The sequence below is a fragment of the Festucalex cinctus genome, chromosome 10 (assembly GCF_051991245.1).
Source record: "Festucalex cinctus isolate MCC-2025b chromosome 10, RoL_Fcin_1.0, whole genome shotgun sequence".
NCBI classification, from domain to species: domain Eukaryota; kingdom Metazoa; phylum Chordata; class Actinopteri; order Syngnathiformes; family Syngnathidae; genus Festucalex; species Festucalex cinctus.
In genome coordinates, this window is record NC_135420.1 from 17,941,353 (window position 1) to 17,959,238 (window position 17,886).

At 39.3% G+C, this 17,886-nt stretch overlaps 1 protein-coding gene across 11 annotated transcripts in view; it reads right to left on the reverse strand.

Annotated features, from left to right (window-relative positions):
- Positions 1 to 4,270: 4,270 nt before the first annotated feature.
- elavl4 (ELAV like neuron-specific RNA binding protein 4) overlaps positions 4,271 to 17,886 on the reverse strand; it is a 110,642-nt gene continuing 97,026 nt past the window's right edge. For 9 of the 11 annotated variants that reach the window (XM_077533879.1, XM_077533877.1, XM_077533888.1 and 6 more), the window contains 2 exons: positions 13,834 to 13,872; positions 4,271 to 9,262 (listed from right to left, as the gene is read on the reverse strand). In XM_077533879.1, the coding sequence (XP_077390005.1) occupies positions 8,935 to 9,262; positions 13,834 to 13,872 (367 nt within the window). In that variant the 3' untranslated portion in view covers positions 4,271 to 8,934. The remainder of the gene's footprint in view (positions 9,263 to 13,833; positions 13,873 to 17,886) is intronic. The other 2 variants (XM_077533883.1, XM_077533882.1) reach the window with 1 other exon arrangement.

Genomic DNA, 17,886 nt, shown 5'->3' on the forward strand with positions numbered 1-17,886 from the left:
TATTTGAAACAACTCACCTATATTTTTGTATCCAGGTTTGGGACTGTTTTGGGTCCAGTTGTACTACTTGGCAGCGCACACAGCGTGCGCTCTTGACAGGCACCGTGTTCTTATTTGCATGTGCAAAAAAGTTGCAGCTGAGATGAACGGAGATATTTTGTGCGCCACGCAGCAGAAAAGATGCGAGCGAGCCCAAGCAGCAGATGGCGTGTAAATAATGTATACGCTCTCAAGGGAGCACCCGAGTCTGTCTGGTTTGGGTTTGATGCAGCGGGCCGGACTCCCACACACGCTGACCCTGTAATTGTAAAGGACCAAAGCGTTGTGTTCACGTGAGCCAAGAACAAGATGATCCAAGGTCAACTACATGCTAAACTTATTCTTACCTGCTTCCAACTTGCCAAAGCGGTGGCGTTTTGCACACGGGCAATAACAGTGATTCGTTCTTTGCCATTGTTGTATTTACATGACAACACCTGCTGATGAATTTCTGTCTGTTCCAGAGGGAAATCGAGAAAATCACCGTTGCAGAACAGCACTCCTGCTGCCTGGAGCTGCTTGGGATTCAATTTCTTTCCACAAGGGCACTTCATCTGGACATCTTCTCTCGTCACAGCATGTTTTCATACGAACCCCCTACAAAAAAGACAAAACAACATCCTATACCAGTGGTGTCCAAACTACGGCACGGGGGCCATTTGCGGCCCGCCGTCCATTTTTCAGTGGCCCGCCACATATGCTAAAAATGGCATTTGACTCAGTTCAAATAAAATAAATAAAACAAAAATATTTGGAGATGGTCAAAGTAAGAAGGGAGGGTATCGAAAAACAGGTGCCATTAAAGGTTATTTTAGTTAACTAAAACTAATGTAAAAACTAAAAGTAAAAAAAAAAAACACAAAAAAAAAACAATATTGTTACTGAAATAAAATAAAAACAAAAATGCTTTTTAAAAATCAGGGCTGGACTGACACACACAAAAAAATCAGCCCTGGCATTTTGACTCTTGCCTGACATGTAGTTCTGCCACTGATGTTTATTGATGAATTTTCAGTTTGCTATCTATATATAAAATGGATTAACGGACTGGTTCTTCTAAATTGTGGGCCAGGCTGTTGGGGTAAAATGTAGGAAAATAATAAATTAAAAATCACTGCTTAATAGGCCGGCCCACCGCGCATCTACCCTGTATACCAGATGGCCAGTCCAGCCCTGGACAAATGACATGCATATGTGCAAAATATGTGCTCTTAATATATTTCATTTGACTCTGATTTCATTTGAACTTTCCCTACATATATCAAAAACACTGTCAAAGATGACAAGATTTAATGTCGGAATTGGAATTTTTTGGAGGGGCCAAATATTGGAATTGTCATTGGCAAAAAAAAAAAACCCCAAAAAAATCCATAAGGGCCCTAATTGATATTACTTTTATTATTATACTGTACTGTAAGTTGTACTTTTTAAATTGTATAATGTAATAGATATATATTTGTTCATATCAGACAAATTAATCAATTAAAAAAAATGCCCATGTAAGCTGAACAATATTTAACAAAGCACATATGTTATCGAAAGAAAGTGAAGATTTAAAGAGCAGCTTGTCACGAATCAAAGGAAAAGCCTGAAATGTGGCCTCAAAGGCTCATAAAACAATCTGTGTGATCACTGTGTGCGCGCGTTCCTGAACAGACGGGAAAAAGCGCTTAGTTCTCACGCGCACCTTTTAATAAATAGCGCGCATTGAAGTTATGAGTCTTTAGATTCAGTAAAGCAGACAAAAGGGGTGAAAGGAGGCACGCCATTAACGTCAGAGCGTAGCAAGGGGAGCTGGAGGGCAACAATGGCTCCCCCGCTGCAGATTTGACTGGGGAAGATTTGCCAAAGACAAGTAGCTCCTTATGATATAATATGTTTCCGACTGCGCCGCCTCTCGCTTGTCATTTGGCTGAGCCGCCTTCTGCATGGCGGCGCGGCAGGATGCTGACATTCACACCACGGAGCGGGTGTGATCCGCTCTCACCAAAGCAGATGAAAAGTGGTTTATATAGAAGCTGAGAGTCAGTATCATATGGTTGCAGCAGGTGACGGAACAAGGCGAGCACGCTCTCCCTGTTGGAGCGTGTTTTAGTTTAGCCTCCTCATTTACATGCTGTGTGTTCTCATGTGAATAATGTGCTAATTTCAGAACAGGCAGCCATCATAAAAGCTGCATTTATTGGAGACATTTAGTAGGGTTGTTCTTTAACAGTTGTTACTCGGGTCACAGGTGAGCTGGGGGCTACTCCAGCTGACTTTTGGTGAGCGTAGGGTTAAAGAATTTTGAAAAATAATCTAATAACAATTTTTTCCTCCTTAGTATTGTGATTGTGGTTATTTTTTCAAGGTCCTATATTTTTAACAAACACAAGCAATAGCTTAATCTGTATTGAAATAAACAATGTTACATTTATTTATACATGTTTTTTTGTTTTATAAGTCTTACACTGAAATTAACACAAAAGAAACATGAATATGAAAACTTGTTGCCATCATAAAACAAATTTTGACTCTATAATGTAACATCATACAAGTATAAGAAGCTAACAACAAATTTACACACGCTCCTTATTTTAATGACAAAAGGTTAATGATGTAACATAAAAAGTTAAAACAACACAAATTTAAAACACCATTCGTCCAAGCGACAAATGTGACAGCTGCCAAACCAGTCAGCGCCTAGCTAGCTAGCTAGCTAGCTAACGCAAGTAGCTAAACAGCAGTCTACGTCTTAATTCTTATCAAAAGGAACAGAAGGTCGGTCACAAACAGTCGGTTAGTAAAAGGTTCACTGGAAATAGAGAAAGTAGAAAACGAACATAATAAAAGTGCTAAGTTGCTAACAGTGCGAAACGAAATCAAGACTTCAGATCAGTCATCCAAATGACTACCAGTGGTCATCATCAATTCAGAAATGACGTCACAAGTCAAAATGGCGGTCTTTTATGCTGCGTTTGAAGTCGGATTTATCCCACTCCGAGTGTCCCAGTTCCGCCTCAAAGCGTTTGAGGCAAATGTAAACAATAAAGATGGCTGATTCCGATAGATTGTTTGTTGTTTTGCTTAACACAGTCATTCCAAATCACGTTATGTCACGTGAACATATGTATTATATTTAGTATTTACATTTGCCTCAAACACTTTTAGGGCGATACTAATTTCCCACATTCCTCGAATGCAACATTTTTCCTCGGTGAAGCGATGCTCTCCGCCCATTGAAAAGCATTAGACTTTGGATCATTGTAATTGGATTTGTGAGGATAATTTTTATTTGAAAATGCGATAAAATGTTTGACTATAACATGTCTGGTTTGTATGCTAGTCACAGGCAATAGCAATACAATATGTCACGGAAATGAAGCGTTGCATTTCGGAAATAGCAGAAATTCCCGTCTGCTCTGCTGATCATGAAACACTCAAACAGAACTTGGAGCAGCAGTGTCAAACTGCACCAAGTCAAATATCATATTATATATTGTCAACTAATTGCTAAAATCAGCAATATAGTTAAAATGAGCCCTCCAAGTGTTAAGCCACCAAAGTCTTCTAAGCCTGAAGTAAGCGGGCTCGCGTTGAGTCTGCGTTGGCGTCGACCTTGATGAGAGAGTCAGGTCATTAGGTTTCTAACAAAGCGAGAGGGAAGACAAGTGTGTCCGGACATATCATTTTCTAACAGCCATCATTTCCTCCGCAAGCTCAGTAATACTCTCCGGTGTGATTTAGGTTTTATAGGTGTCATTACGGGACATTACTGCCTTGCCTGTTCTTCTTTGAATACTGATTTTAAACCTCCTGGCAAGATATTCCTCTTCTTCTCTTTCTTTATAAAGCAGGAAAATGTGAAGAAAAATCAATATTAGCCATGATCAAAACAATGGAGTTAATGTGTAGAAGGCAGAAATGCAGACAAGGTATCTCATGTTGCCTTCACTGATCCTTACCTTGATTCAGAAAAACTCATTCATCCACTTTCTATAACACGTGTTCTCATTTGAGTCTCAAGCCCCCCAAGTGATTCTGAGTCATATAGGGTTGACATTAAACCAGCTTGTTTTTATGCATATTCTTTTTACAGAAAAAAGTTAAGCAGCTGTCTACCTTGCGCCAGTGCTAGACGTGGTCTGAGTTGGGTTCTACATCAACTTTTGCATTTGACTGCATGTGTACCAAATCCAAGTGTAGTATCTGGTATGTGTGCGTGCATATCACTTGACAAAGACACCTCGGAGCTCTTGACACCTCATTTTATTGTCCCAACATTCAAAAGTACAAATAATTCAAACACAACAGTTTTATGAAAAAGAAAAAACAAACATTTACAGCAAGATTTTCTATTTTGTTTCCAGTTTCAGAAATGACCTAAACTAGCAAGGATAACATGAAGTCATTCATCGCAGTAATTAGATTAATAATTAAGAATAAGAATACTAAGAATAATAGCAATAATAACCATAATAATCATAATAATAATCATCATCATTGTTAATAATTGTTAAGTAATGACATAAGCAGGAGAGAAGAGATAGAGACAGAGAGAGAAAGAGAGAGAGCCGCAACCCACAAGGCTCCGCCAACATTTTTTTTCATCTTTTTTGTCTTTAAGAATTTTGTTTTATAGATTTTTTTTTTTTTTTTTATCAGATAGTAAACAAACACATCTCAGGAGGGGGAAAAAAAAAAAGAAAACTGACAAGAAGAAGAAGAAGAGCCGAGTTCCTCTGTTCACCTTCCCTCCTCCACTACTTGGCTGCCTTGTTCCTACCGGCAGCTTGCCACTCACCGACTATAAGGCGCTACGGGGATGGTGGTGGGAGCCACTGGGGTGGGACATGGAGCGAGGGTGACGCAGCCCCATGACTTACACACACACACAGAGAAGGACACGCACTTGACAGTCACATGATTATGAAAACACAAGAGCTGTATCACGTATTCATCATAAAAAGTGTTGATTTTCAGATCTGTGAGTCGGACATGCTAACATGATAATCGGTGTTAACAGCGACCTGTTCCTAATATTTTGACTCTCGGGTAAGTTAGAGTGTTCCCACGGGGGATCGGGACGGAGATTGCCAATAGAGGCCACAAGATGGCGACGCTACTTTCTCTTCGACATGGCGATAGCTTGTCTAAATGAACGTAGCTACTTAACGCCACGATGCCACAGGATGGCACCAAAGCACTGCTTTTAAATTAGACATGGGGATGGCTTGTCTAAATGAACATAGTTCTTTGCCACCAAGATGGCACCAAAGCACTACTTTTTAAAAATTATTATACATTACAATGGCTTGTCTAAATGAAGCTGCTTTCTCTCCAACATCATTCCTTGGCGACAAGATAACACAGAATGACGCCAAAGCACAGCTTTTTTTTTTTTTTTTTTTAATTAGACTGGACTGAGCACAAAAATCAGGAATATGTGAATTTAAGTATGAATGAATCATGAATAAAAATCCTAGGAATTACCCTCACAATAAAAACACCTCTCTTATAGTAGCAAAAGTAATCATTGATATATTTGCAAAGGAAGAATATACGTGATACAGCTGTTGTAATGTCTCTCATTAGAGTGGGCAAAGTCATAATGTTGTGGCGTATACAAACAGACTCTCAGACAAACGCACAAAGAGGCGGAACACAGGCACGCGTCGCAGGAGGTCACACGGAGTAGGAAATTGACACATCAGAACAACATTCTACTGGGGTCGTTGCATAAATTCAAACCCCCCCACAAACCCGTTACGGCGTCGAAGGGGCATCTGCTCGTGTGTTATGACGGCGCATATGGCGATGATGTCACATGACTGAGATGTGTGCGGCCGTTTTACTTTCCAAACACACACACACATGCACCTCAGCCATGTTTTTGAACAAAAGAATCCAATTCTGTATATTTATACATCTGGAACCCTACATTTGACCTTTGAAAATATATAATATATATCATATTAGAGTATATAAAATATAGAATCGGTACAATCCATTTCCATCCCTCCAGAGTACTTCAGTATAGTAGTTTTTCTGTTTTTTTTATTTTTATTTTTTTATTTTTAAACATTTGTCGGTATGCAATTTGAAAAATCGAAAAGAAGTCAATTGAGTCGACCCTCACACAAGAGCGGGCGCGGAAAAACGTCGGCACGCCCGAGCCTCTGTCAGCTGAATGTCACGACAGATAACGTAGACGTATGCTTTCAGACGTACAGTTTTGCATAAAGGTGTCATCACAAAGCGGTAGTAAGTGGAGGGAGGGTGTGGACGGAGTGGCTTTAGAGAACTACACAAACTTATCACAGGTTATATTGAACCAGAACGACTGTTTATAACATTCTATTAAGACTAAACTTCATTGGAAAAGATCTAAAGATTTCATTTTGAACAAGACAAGAAAAAAGCAAGAGCAAATTGAACTATTAATAACTAGGTTATGCATAGCGAGTAACTGTTTCTAGTAATAAGGGAAGAGCGTTCCCCGGCCTTCCAGACACTTTTTTTTTTCTAGTTTTCCTGACTTTTAGATTTTTTTTTTTTTTTATGTGGTCATTTTGATATATTGGTACAAAGCACAAACGTACTAAAAGTTCTCTCAGTGCAGTGGACTACTGGAAGAGCTTGTCCACTAGTCGCTTTGTTCCCTTTTGCTCAGAAACGCCCCACCCCTCCCTGTACCAGCATCACGCAAATACACAGACAATGAAACAAATAAATACATAAATACACAGATAAATTAAGTGGTTCATAAATACATAATAAATAGAAATAAATAGAAAAAATAAATAGTTGAACAAAAATAGAGAAGTAAATCCAAATACACTTATATTCAAAGCTTTTTGTTCGGTTTCTTTTGCCGCGGTAGGTAACGTAAAGTTAATCCAAACCTTTTTTCTTTTTCTTTTTTTTTCTCCACAAGCAACATGACGACAATTGAACAGTTTCCTCACAAGTTTTTCTAAGTAACTGAACCACCACTTCATAATAAGTTGCCATATGAAAAAGACAAGCTCCAACTAAAGAACAGCGACAACTCAGATAATACAGTAGATATTGTAAAACAAAGGTAGACTATGTATATATTGATATATATATAGATAGATCATCTATTTGTACAGAGCAAAGAAAGACACAGTAGTCATAGATCTCCTTTTCAGGAAACAAATATCTAGACTAAAGGAACTAGCTAATCATCGTTAAGTTTGGACAAACGCTTCACGCTCAGCTAGTAACGCAAAAGCCAGCAAGCCAAACAAACAAAGCCAAATAAATAAATAAAATTTGTTCCGTGATAGTTTTTTTTCCTTTTATATATATAGATATATAGATTTTTTTTTATTTTATTTTATTTTTTACACTACCCCAAATGTGTTGATCTGGTTTTTCTGCAACAAAATAGTCTCAGCAGACTATTTGGGCCAACAATAAACAAATAAGCTCAATTCAATGCCAACATCAACAGAGTATTTTTTGAAACAACACATAGAACAACCAACTCGGATATTTAAGATATGTGAATAATGTAGTATAGCACCTACTGTTGATCGCTAAAAGGAAGTTTGCACACAAATGCCGAGCAAAGAGAAACAATATGATGGATAGTATGCGTTCTAAATGGATAGATGTGCATATATGTCGTTACTGATACCCCATAATGACGAGAACAGGAAAAGAAGCAGACAAAAGGGTCTCCTTGCTTTGGGCTCTGGACGATAAGGATGGTTACCCTCACCCTTCCCCTTGTGGGTATTGAATAATTACGCACTAGTACATGTGTGAAAAATTACCAAAATCACCCGCCTTGGCTTCCTTTTTTTTGTTTTTTTTTTCACAAAACCTTCCATCTAGAAAATGGCCGCCGCCAACGTGGCTTCCTCGGAAAACAACGAGTGTTGAGCCTAGAAAGTACCAATGGCAGAACGACAAGACAAGGTGGTGCCCCCCCTCCCCTCCCAGTTAGCCAGTCAAAATATTTTTCTCTTTTTTCAAATCCAGATTCTTGTAAAAATTTCTCAATAATTATTATTTTAATTATCATTTATAAAAATAGATTCTTTCTATTTATTTTTTATCTTTTTTTTCTAAACACGTTTTTTTTTTTTTTTTTTTCCAAGCAAAGAGATCTTCTCTTTGGCAACAGTGTTATATTTTTTTTCTTAAATTACTTAATGAGTCATCAGGAAAGCTAACCCATCCCCCACCCCCGCATCCCATCTCCCTGTGAGGAAAGACATTATGTTTTGTTTGCGATACAAAACAAAAACAATGTTAGAAAGTCTTTTTTTGTTTTGTTTTGTTTTTTGTTTTTTTTAAACTACATCAGAATCGGTGGGAGCGTGAAATCCCATCTAGAATCATTAAGGGGACCTTCTAATACGACTAGAAATGAATGAATGTTTCACCAATTGTTAGAAAAGAGCCCCCTCCCTATAGTGACCGGGAGGTCCGGGATACTAACGACAGTGGATCCGGATATACAAAAGAAAAGCTAATCCTGAATCGAGACAGTGGTCTAAAAAGGATGTTCTCTTCTCTAAAATTGGGGGGGGGGATTTGCTACTGTTTACACAGAAGAGAAAACTCATTTTAGCAACCAGAACAAACAGAAAGAATATACAACAAAGATCTCAGGAACTTCCCCAAAACGCATGAACATTTTCTTCATTTTCATTTTTGTAATACTTAGGCAACATTGGCTTATAGGTCCAAAGTTATGATATAAGCCATTTCGAGTTCAATTGGGTTGGATGGTTGCTTTATGTTCCAGTTTGCTGTGCTGGATCACGGTAGGAGGGTGGCGGTAAGTGGAGGGGCTAAAATGAGGTGGGGGGTGGGGTCGTTTTGGAGCGGACCGAGCCGCAGGCTGCCGCTGGACGACTGCTTCTACCTTGTTCGAGTTCAGGACTTGTGGGCCTTGTTAGTCTTGAAGGAGACTTGCAGGACGCGGTCGCCCAACCTGTACCCGTTGAGGCTGGCGATGGCCATGGCCGCCTCGTCGTAATTTGTCATGGTGACGAAGCCGAAACCTTTGCACTTGTTGGTGTTGAAGTCGCGGATCACCTTGACGTTGTTGACGGCGCCGAACGGCCCGAAGAGCTGCCACAGCACGCTCTCGTCCGAGTCTGGCGACAGGTTGTAGACGAAGATGCACCAGCCGGTGCCGGTGTGCCCGGGGATGTTCATGCCCACCAGGCTGGTCATGCTGTCGATGGTGATGGGGGAAAACCTGAAAGGACAAAGTTGCAAAGACAAAGGCATACATTTGAATACGAGTCAAAAGGATTACTAAACACGTGGACAACTATTGGGGCACTAGACACGGAAAGTTACTTGTTCCGGATTTTCTACAGGTTGTTGGAGTGTGTCTGCGGGAATTTTTTATCCAGTCATCCACAAGAACATTTGTGAGGTCCCTGAGAGACCGTGATTGTAGGCAGTGCATACAGATTACAGATTCCCAATGAGATTCTTCCATCCCATTAAAAGGTATTTGTATTCACTGCGGGATCACTGATCTCGGGAAGAAGATCCCCCAGGACATCCGTTGTGGCATCATGAGCATGCCCAGACATTGTTGGGGGGAGTGCATACAGGCAGGTGGAAACCAGCCACATTAGGTTTGCTATTTTGATTTTCTGTAGGATTTTAAATCAGGTCCTAATTTGGTTATTTAGTAGCGTTTCAATTGATTTCGCTCACGTTATTTTGCTCTTAATGTTTTCATGAGTTCAAGTGCAAAAGCAAAAATCCAATTTTTTTTTGTTCAAATTCTGGTTTCCAGGCTAAACGTATATATTTTTTTTTCTTATTCTGGGTGCTCTAAATTAATATAAATTAAACAATGAAGAGGCTAATTTATTGAGTAAAGCCTTTCAAAGATGCGTATATGTTCAAACTATTTTTGTGAATTGAGTACAATGATTAAAAAAAAATAAAAATAAAATTCTGGTTCCATGTTTAAGCTAATATATATATATATTTTATTCCGAGTATTTTACATTAATGTAAAACACACAATTAAAAGACTTATTTTGGGAAATAAAATTCCCAACATTTATCAAAAAAATTCTTTCAAAGATGGCTACATGTCAAACAGTGCAAACAAAGACAACTCTACTTTTTGTGAATTAAGTAAAACATTTTTTAAAAATTACTAGTTCCACGTTAGATCTAATATTTATTAATTGGATTATTTTACATTAAGTAATTAAGAGGCTAATTTAACCCTTAATCTTAATCCTTTGTAAGGAGAGACTGTTTTTGCATAATCTGATTTTTTCCCAATATATTTTTTTAATTCTATTTTATTTTTTCATATATTGTTTATTTTTTCTCCTCCCACTTACAGTCAGTAAATCAGTGGTTTTTAATCATTTTTTTCCCAAAAGATTTTTTATTTTGGAAAAATAAAATTGTTTACTTTTTTCCCCAATACGTTTCAATTGGCATCAACTATATGTGGACTGTCACTATTTGCGGGCGGACCCGGTCCCTATCCTCCTTCTATAGCGGGGGTCGCCTATTTCCTCTTTGTTGCTCTTATCTTCAAGATCCTGTCGACTGAGTTGATTGCGACATCGCCGCATTTATTTATTTTTGTATTTATTTGACCTTTATTTATCCAGGTACAAAACAGAGTAAAAGGAACTGGCAAAGCACGGAAGCGAAGGCTTCCTCTTCAAATCTGAGGACTTTAACACTAATTTCAGTCTCACTTATTTTAAGCTCATTTTCAATCACAATCGAAGCCAAGTTAGCAAAGAGTTAGTGCTCAGCTTCAATGGAGACCAAGCTTGCCGGGGTAAAATTCTTATAGCACTCTGACTCGGTGTTGGTCTCTGAAATAAAACCTTTATTTTTATTGAAAATACAATTTCAAATAAATCTAAAAAAATAAAAAATTCAATGAGTTTCATGTCGGAGTTGCTTTATTTTGCTGGGTCAAAACAAAGCCACGATAGGCAATCTGCTCGTAGGCGTGTCTGTATTTCTATCTAAATGGCACTTGCCGCCTTTTGCACTTGAACTTTTCAACAGGAAGATTTCATCATCGAGAGCTGGTTTACTTCTCCACGTGCACAGGCGCACGCCAAAATTGTCTACTAGCTTCATTGTGAGAGGCCTCCTGTCAGGATTTACGACATATCTCATATCTGCCCCAAGGAGATGCAGATGAAAGTTTTCTCTTGGCGCCCTTGAGTGGCTCCTTCAAGAGCTAAATTGCAGAAAGTTGTTGAATTAAAGCATTGCGAGAAATTCATCAAAGATCACGCACCAGGCTACCAAATCTCTTCTCATTCGCCTCGTAATCTTCTCCTTTTTCTTGCGATGCAAGAAGATTTGAATCCTCAGTTGACTTCACTTAATTGCCTTTCCGCTCAAAGGAAAGGAAAAAGAGGGAAAGAATGCGCCCATTTTTAAATAAAAAGTAAATGAGATAAAGAGGTTCATTTCTTATGCCACCTCTCTTCAAGAAACAACTATAGACATTATTGGCCATGGTTTAATTGAGATTTCCGCCTTGCTGCAGCTGGTCGGGGAAGGCTGCTTTCTTGGGCAAAAGGGAGGGAGCGAGAGAGCAAAAAATGGAAAGTGGAAGCACTTTACAGCCCAGTGGCATTATGGTACAAAGCGTATTCCTCCCACTCGTCCCCGAGTCTGCAGGGTGTTCTGTTCTGTACTATTGCAGGGCTTGTGGCAATGATCGATTGCGCTGCTTGCTGCTCAGGGCCCCCCGCCCTTATTCTTATCTCGCCAGTGACTATATATGGGGCCGCAATCACTACGACCTTCCTACATGACTTTGATGGTGCGCAGTCTGATCCTGGCCGATGCGAGGGCTTGGGACGATTGAATCATTGACTCCAAGGTCTTACGGCAATCATTTGCCTTCATCGATTAAGTACCACAGGGTGCAAGAAAAAAAAGAGATTATACATCAATCTGTAGGTGAAACAGATTGTAGTAGCAATGTTTTTTCCCGAGGTTTTCCATCAAACACTAGCCTTTTTTGGTTTGTGTAAAAAAAAAAAAAAAAAAAAAAAAAAAAAAAAAAAAAAAAAAGAGGAAGTCAACCCAAAAAAATCTTTACAATAATATGTTCTGTGCAGCCCCAAAAGTCTAAATACAATATTCTGATTATTATTGTGTTTGTGAAATATGAGTTAAGCATAAGAATTCACCCACGTTTTAGCTATCTCAGGGACGGCCATTTGCTGTCAACTGAAAATCAGAAACAACCAATCATGGCTCAGGCGAGGTGTGATTGGTTGCTATCTGAATCCTGAGCAACTGTGATGTCATTTTCAGTCGACAGGAAGTGACAAAATGGCCGCCCCCTGAGATGGATCTAAATAAGTGGATTTTGCTGCTTTACTCATTTCCACAAAATTAATCAGAATGCTGTGTTCAGCCTAGTGGGGGCACATATCACATAATATTGTAAAGAACACGTTGTAGTTTGCTTTGATTGGTTTTGAAGTAATCTTGCTGGAATTTGTCTCAAAAAGCTAGATACACTTTCGAAGATGGTCCTTTGATTGTATGCCTCTGTGAGTGTGCATAAAAGTGCATTCGGGCAAACGTGAATCTGGGAATGAACCCTAACCAGGAATACAGACGAGGGTTGCATAGCAACAGGTTCAGCTGACCATATTGTTTCGTCCTTAGAAAAGCCAACTACTTGCAGATGACATGCTCTGCAATCAGCATGCTTGATTCAGACTCGTCCAGGCATAACAGTTGATAATTTGATGAACTGATTAAGTGGGATTGATTGTTGATTAATCATGTCTTGAATGCACTGATGCAAAATTGACATTCCTACTTGGCTGAAACCAGCAGATTCACTTTTGTTTCAATCGCTGCTAGTTTGCAGTCTAAAGAAGTACAACTGATGTCACTCGGAGATGTTGCTATCAGCGCTACCAATATACATAGTTGATGATTTAATTTTATTGCTTTGTAAGCTAAGTTGTTTCCAAATGGTGTCCCGAGTGCCTGCAACATGCAAGATGCCGCTGTCAGCACATCACAACTATGGCTGCTACACGCCTGGTTATGTAACCCCTACTGTATGGTAGCAAGAAAGCAAAGAAAAATGAGGCATGGAGGCAAAAAGGAGGGAAATCGAGCAGCGCAGAGCAAAGCCGGAGCCATCTGCATTGAAACATTTCCTGTTTCCAGCAAGGATCCTGGTTCATCCAGCCTCATCGCTTGTACTTGTTAAGCTTGCTCGGATCACAGCAACTGCTCCCAAAAGGCATCCAGCCAATGGGTACATTTGGATTTAAATATATGTACTGCATCAACAATATAAATGTATGTAAGATGTTTGTTTTTTCCTTAATAAAATGTGAGGGTTAATATCTTATGTTGTGTCCAGGCTAGGCTGAAGCGACAAGGCCAGAGAACCTGAATCCCAAAGAAAAAAAAACAACACCGAGAAATCAAGGTCGAGAACAAATCAATTCTGTACACAGAAACAACCCAAAAACAATCCAAACAACACCAGCACTTGTCATAATAAAAACAAAGCAAATCCATCACCACTGAAAACAAAGACAAATTGTTTTCTGCTTTTTAAAGTGCTTGTTAGGCGTTTGAAAAACACTCAAGCTCACGAGTAAAACAAAACAAAACAATCAAACCAAAAAACAACAAAAATGCAATTCACCTTGAAAATTTGTTAAACGTAAATTGACAACAAACACTACAGGAAAATAAACAACATGAAAATGATACTGGAAAAGAATTGAGTCAACATGGACATCTGGCATTGGGTGAAGTTTTAATTACCTCTTTACGCCATAGGCCATATTAAGCAAATTGTCCAGCCTGTAAAGAGAAGGAGGGTTCTGGGGTTAATGGTGGGCAGATGGTTGACTTACTCAATGGAACTAATGTTGTTTCCCTGACGGAACTGAATGATCCTTCTCACTCAACAACACAAAAACCCATCTCCAGTTACACTGAGGATTGAGCCCCACCAGAAGAAGCTAGCATTTGTTAGCTTAATTGTTCCCAACAATATAGCACAGCGCTAGCTACTGTATGTTATCAACATATTGTTATCACCAAAAGTAATATCGACAGAATCAGCCTAGACCAACATCAATCACGTTTGTTTTAACAAACATTAACGCCGGCAGCAGTGGAGCAAAGCTTAGCACTGGGCTAGCAGAAGCGGCTAGGCTAGCTCTAGAGCTCAAACAGTTTAATTGTTGTGATCCATTCAGAGAACTCTTCAAAGTGGGACGTCAGTAAAAACAGTTATAAAGTTCTGATACAGAGTTCTGTCAGTGTAATGGCGTTGGCATTTGAGTGATGGTGAGTGAGAGATGAGAATGATTTTACCCAACAAAAACACAAGTGAATGTCGAACGTGTCTTGAAAATCAAGTGCAGAGTCACTTATATGTTTTGAATCTGAGAGACTGAGAGTTTTGTTTTTTTTTTTTTTTTTTTTTTTTTTTTTTTTTTTACATTAGACATGGCTTTGGCCAGAGCACAAGAATATGTTTGCAGGGTTAACTTAGGATAGGTTCCCCCCAAAAGTCTACAAAGAGTTTAATTCCGAAATGTGAATATGCAGAGGTATTTTTAAAGCGGTGGTCTAAAAGCTTTGCACTGAGGCAGTTTGTGTGTCTATTTATGTGTCCCTCAAGAGACTATCGGTGTGTGTGTGTGTGTGTGAGTGAGGGGGATTAAGAAACCTTGTGGGCTGTGTAAAATGGTGGCCCTCTTGGATGGATGCAGTCTGCTTGGTGACTCAATGACCTTCATTCCTCACTTACTCCCGGCCTGTCTCATGTCTTATTAACTCCTAGAGCCTAATGGACAGGGGCCACGGCTTATTGAGCAACAGCTGGCCAGAGATGCCTCGTTCCTCTCGGAAACACTATAAACTTGACCTGGCGACAAAGGTCCGTCCACTTTGAGGTAGTGGTGGCAAGGACATTTTGTCGTCAATGCAATTTGGATTATGAAAAAGCTTAAAAAAAAAAAAACAACCCTTAAACTTTTGCTCATCTTTTATAAATCTTTTAAGACTAGCAGTAATTGGAATAGTGGAAGCTAGCTAGGCTAACCACTATTCTGATCCATAACCACACTGTATGAAGACTTTGAAGCATTGTGGACTGTACATTTTGCTAATCCACAGAGTGTTATAGTCACGTAATGCTAGCAGACGTCTGAGTCGAAAGTATTTTTTGGAGATTAGATGCCAAAAACACATGATTAGCGGTTAGCCGACCACAATTATTAAAGACTAGTCAACTGATCTCAAAAGTATTGTCATGTTGATCATTTCCCCAACTTTCTAATTCACATTGCAGGCCAGTTAAAATACAAAAATGCACCCCATTTAGAAAAGAATTAGCAGCAGTAATTAGCACATGACATAGTAAGGGAATGAGTGTCGGTAAACAGGGAAATTGGCGAGAACGCTCAGCGAGAGCTCTAGGGCCAAGAGCAAGAAGACATCTGCTGGCCGCTGGGCCATTGGGCCACAACACAACAACCTGCTGCTAACGCTCTCTCACAGTCACACACACAACCATATAAACACACAAGAGTCACACATAACCACCATGCAGGTGCTGCTTTTTTTTTTCTGACTGCCTCTCTAACCCAAACAAACAATAGGACCTTTGTTTGCTTCCTCAATGCGGTGTTAAAAAAGAATAGGCACGTTTTTTTGTCTTTTCTTTTTGAAACAAAAATCTGTTCAGCTGTAATTGGTTCCTGCTCTGAATATAATAAGGGTAATTTGCTAATTAGGGCCATTAGTTAAGGGCCAAAAATGGGAAACAAGCTGGGCTGTAGGGCTTGGTATTATGCTCGAGTCGATTATGTCTGCTGCTTGGAGTGGGACCATGCCGGCACATTGTACTGCACATTGACTTGGCTTGTAGTGGAGCCGTAGCATTTTGTAGCCAGTGACAAACACAATTCAGAGGAACCTCTAAAGTCGAACGTCCCTGAATTCATAAATGGACTGAAAAATATACTACTAAAAGGGGAAGTCAAACACCGCAAAAATTCTTGACAATAATGTGTTCTAGTCTAAATACAGTATTCTGGTTAATATTGTGTTAGTCGAATATGGGTTAAGCAGCAAAATCCATCAGTTTTTTTTTTTAATCTACCAGCATATCAGGAGGCGGCCATTTTGCCACTTGCTGTCGAGTGGAAATGACATCACAGTTGCTCTGGTCTCAGGTAACAACCAATCATAGCCAAATTTGAGAAAATTGGTCGGTGCCTGAGCCTTGAGCAACTGTGATGTCATCTTCAGTCGACAGCAAGTGGCAAAATGGCCGCCCCCTGAAATGGAAAAAAACAACGGGATTTTGCTGCTATTTCACAAAAGTAATATTAATCGGAATGTCACGTGTAGACTGGTGGGTGCATAAAAAGATTTCTCATTATTTCTGTTTGAAAAAATTACTGCATAGTTGAGATATTTTTCTTTTAACTTCCTGACACATTTGAAATTTGTTTGACACTCATTTATTTGTCTTAAAGTATACTTCATCACATAAGAAATATGAATGCGCCTTTTTGCAATGTCCTCACGACGAGCACCGCATAAGAAAAAGGGCCGAATATACACTTTAAGGCAACTTCCAGAGTGTTGCGTGGTGAGGTGGGGAGCAGAGGGACACAGCGAGGAAGTGTCCTGTGGTTGTGATTTGTGATGAGAAGCGACAGCTCTCCTGCCGAGCCTGTAAATTGGCTTGGCGTATCACAGACACGCAGCCACGCTACATCGCTCAGGTGTCACACCAGGAAAGCGGCACTGCAAGAAAAATACCTTCCCGCCGCCGACTTTGACGGAGAATAAACAGCACAACCGGCTTAGTGTTATTGAAAGAGAGAGGAATTTGTACGAGTGTGTATTTTATGACAATCCCAAAACATCCCACGTGGTATTGAGATGATGGAATGTATCATCTTTGGTTTTGTGCGCGTGTGGTGAGATGAAACAGAATCTCGAGGAATGAGCTCACTAATACTTGCAGGTGTATATTACACCATATTGAAAATAACCACAAAAAAACAGTGAGTGACGGGAAATGACCTGTTAGAAGGCATACAGTGTCGAACGTACACTGTACGATATAAAATGATGGTGTAAAGATGGCTGACCTGGGCAACAATGCATTGTCAGCTTTTCATTTGTTTTCAAAGGACAAAACTCGCATTTGGAACCGTGCCAAGATTATGCTTTTGTTGAAGTTTTTTTTAATTTTTTTTAGCAGGATTATGCAAAACTTATTAAACCGATTTCAACAAAACTTTGTGGAGAAAAGCGTGTACCTGGATCTAATGGCTTTAAGTATTTCTTGATTTTTTTGTTTGTTATTATCCTGCAATTTTCAAACAATATCATATGGAAATATGCAGGAGGTGTTTTTTTGTGGACAGTAAATAGTGACTGCACTTTCAGCTTGAAAATGCAAATCTCTGACTTCCCATGTGACAATTCAAAATGCTAAAAATGATGTCACTTCCTCAGACAATTTGAATACTTCCACAATGCTCTTCACTATATTCAAACTATAAACACAGTTACCTGTTCTTATATGTTCTACAATGTATAATTATTTATGATGTGAGTTAGGAATCAAGTGTTTTTCTGTATTTTATCATTTCTTAGTTTCACATTAAAACACGTGCACGAGTGAGACACTGTCGGTTAGAAGAGTGCCGTTGATTTAACTCTGGTCAAATCTTTTGACAACTTGGCGACTTCCTCGCTAAATTTTCCAACTTTTTTGTCAAAAGTGATGAATGAAAAATCTAGCAACTGTTTTGGTAGAAAAAGCATTTAAGTCATGATGTT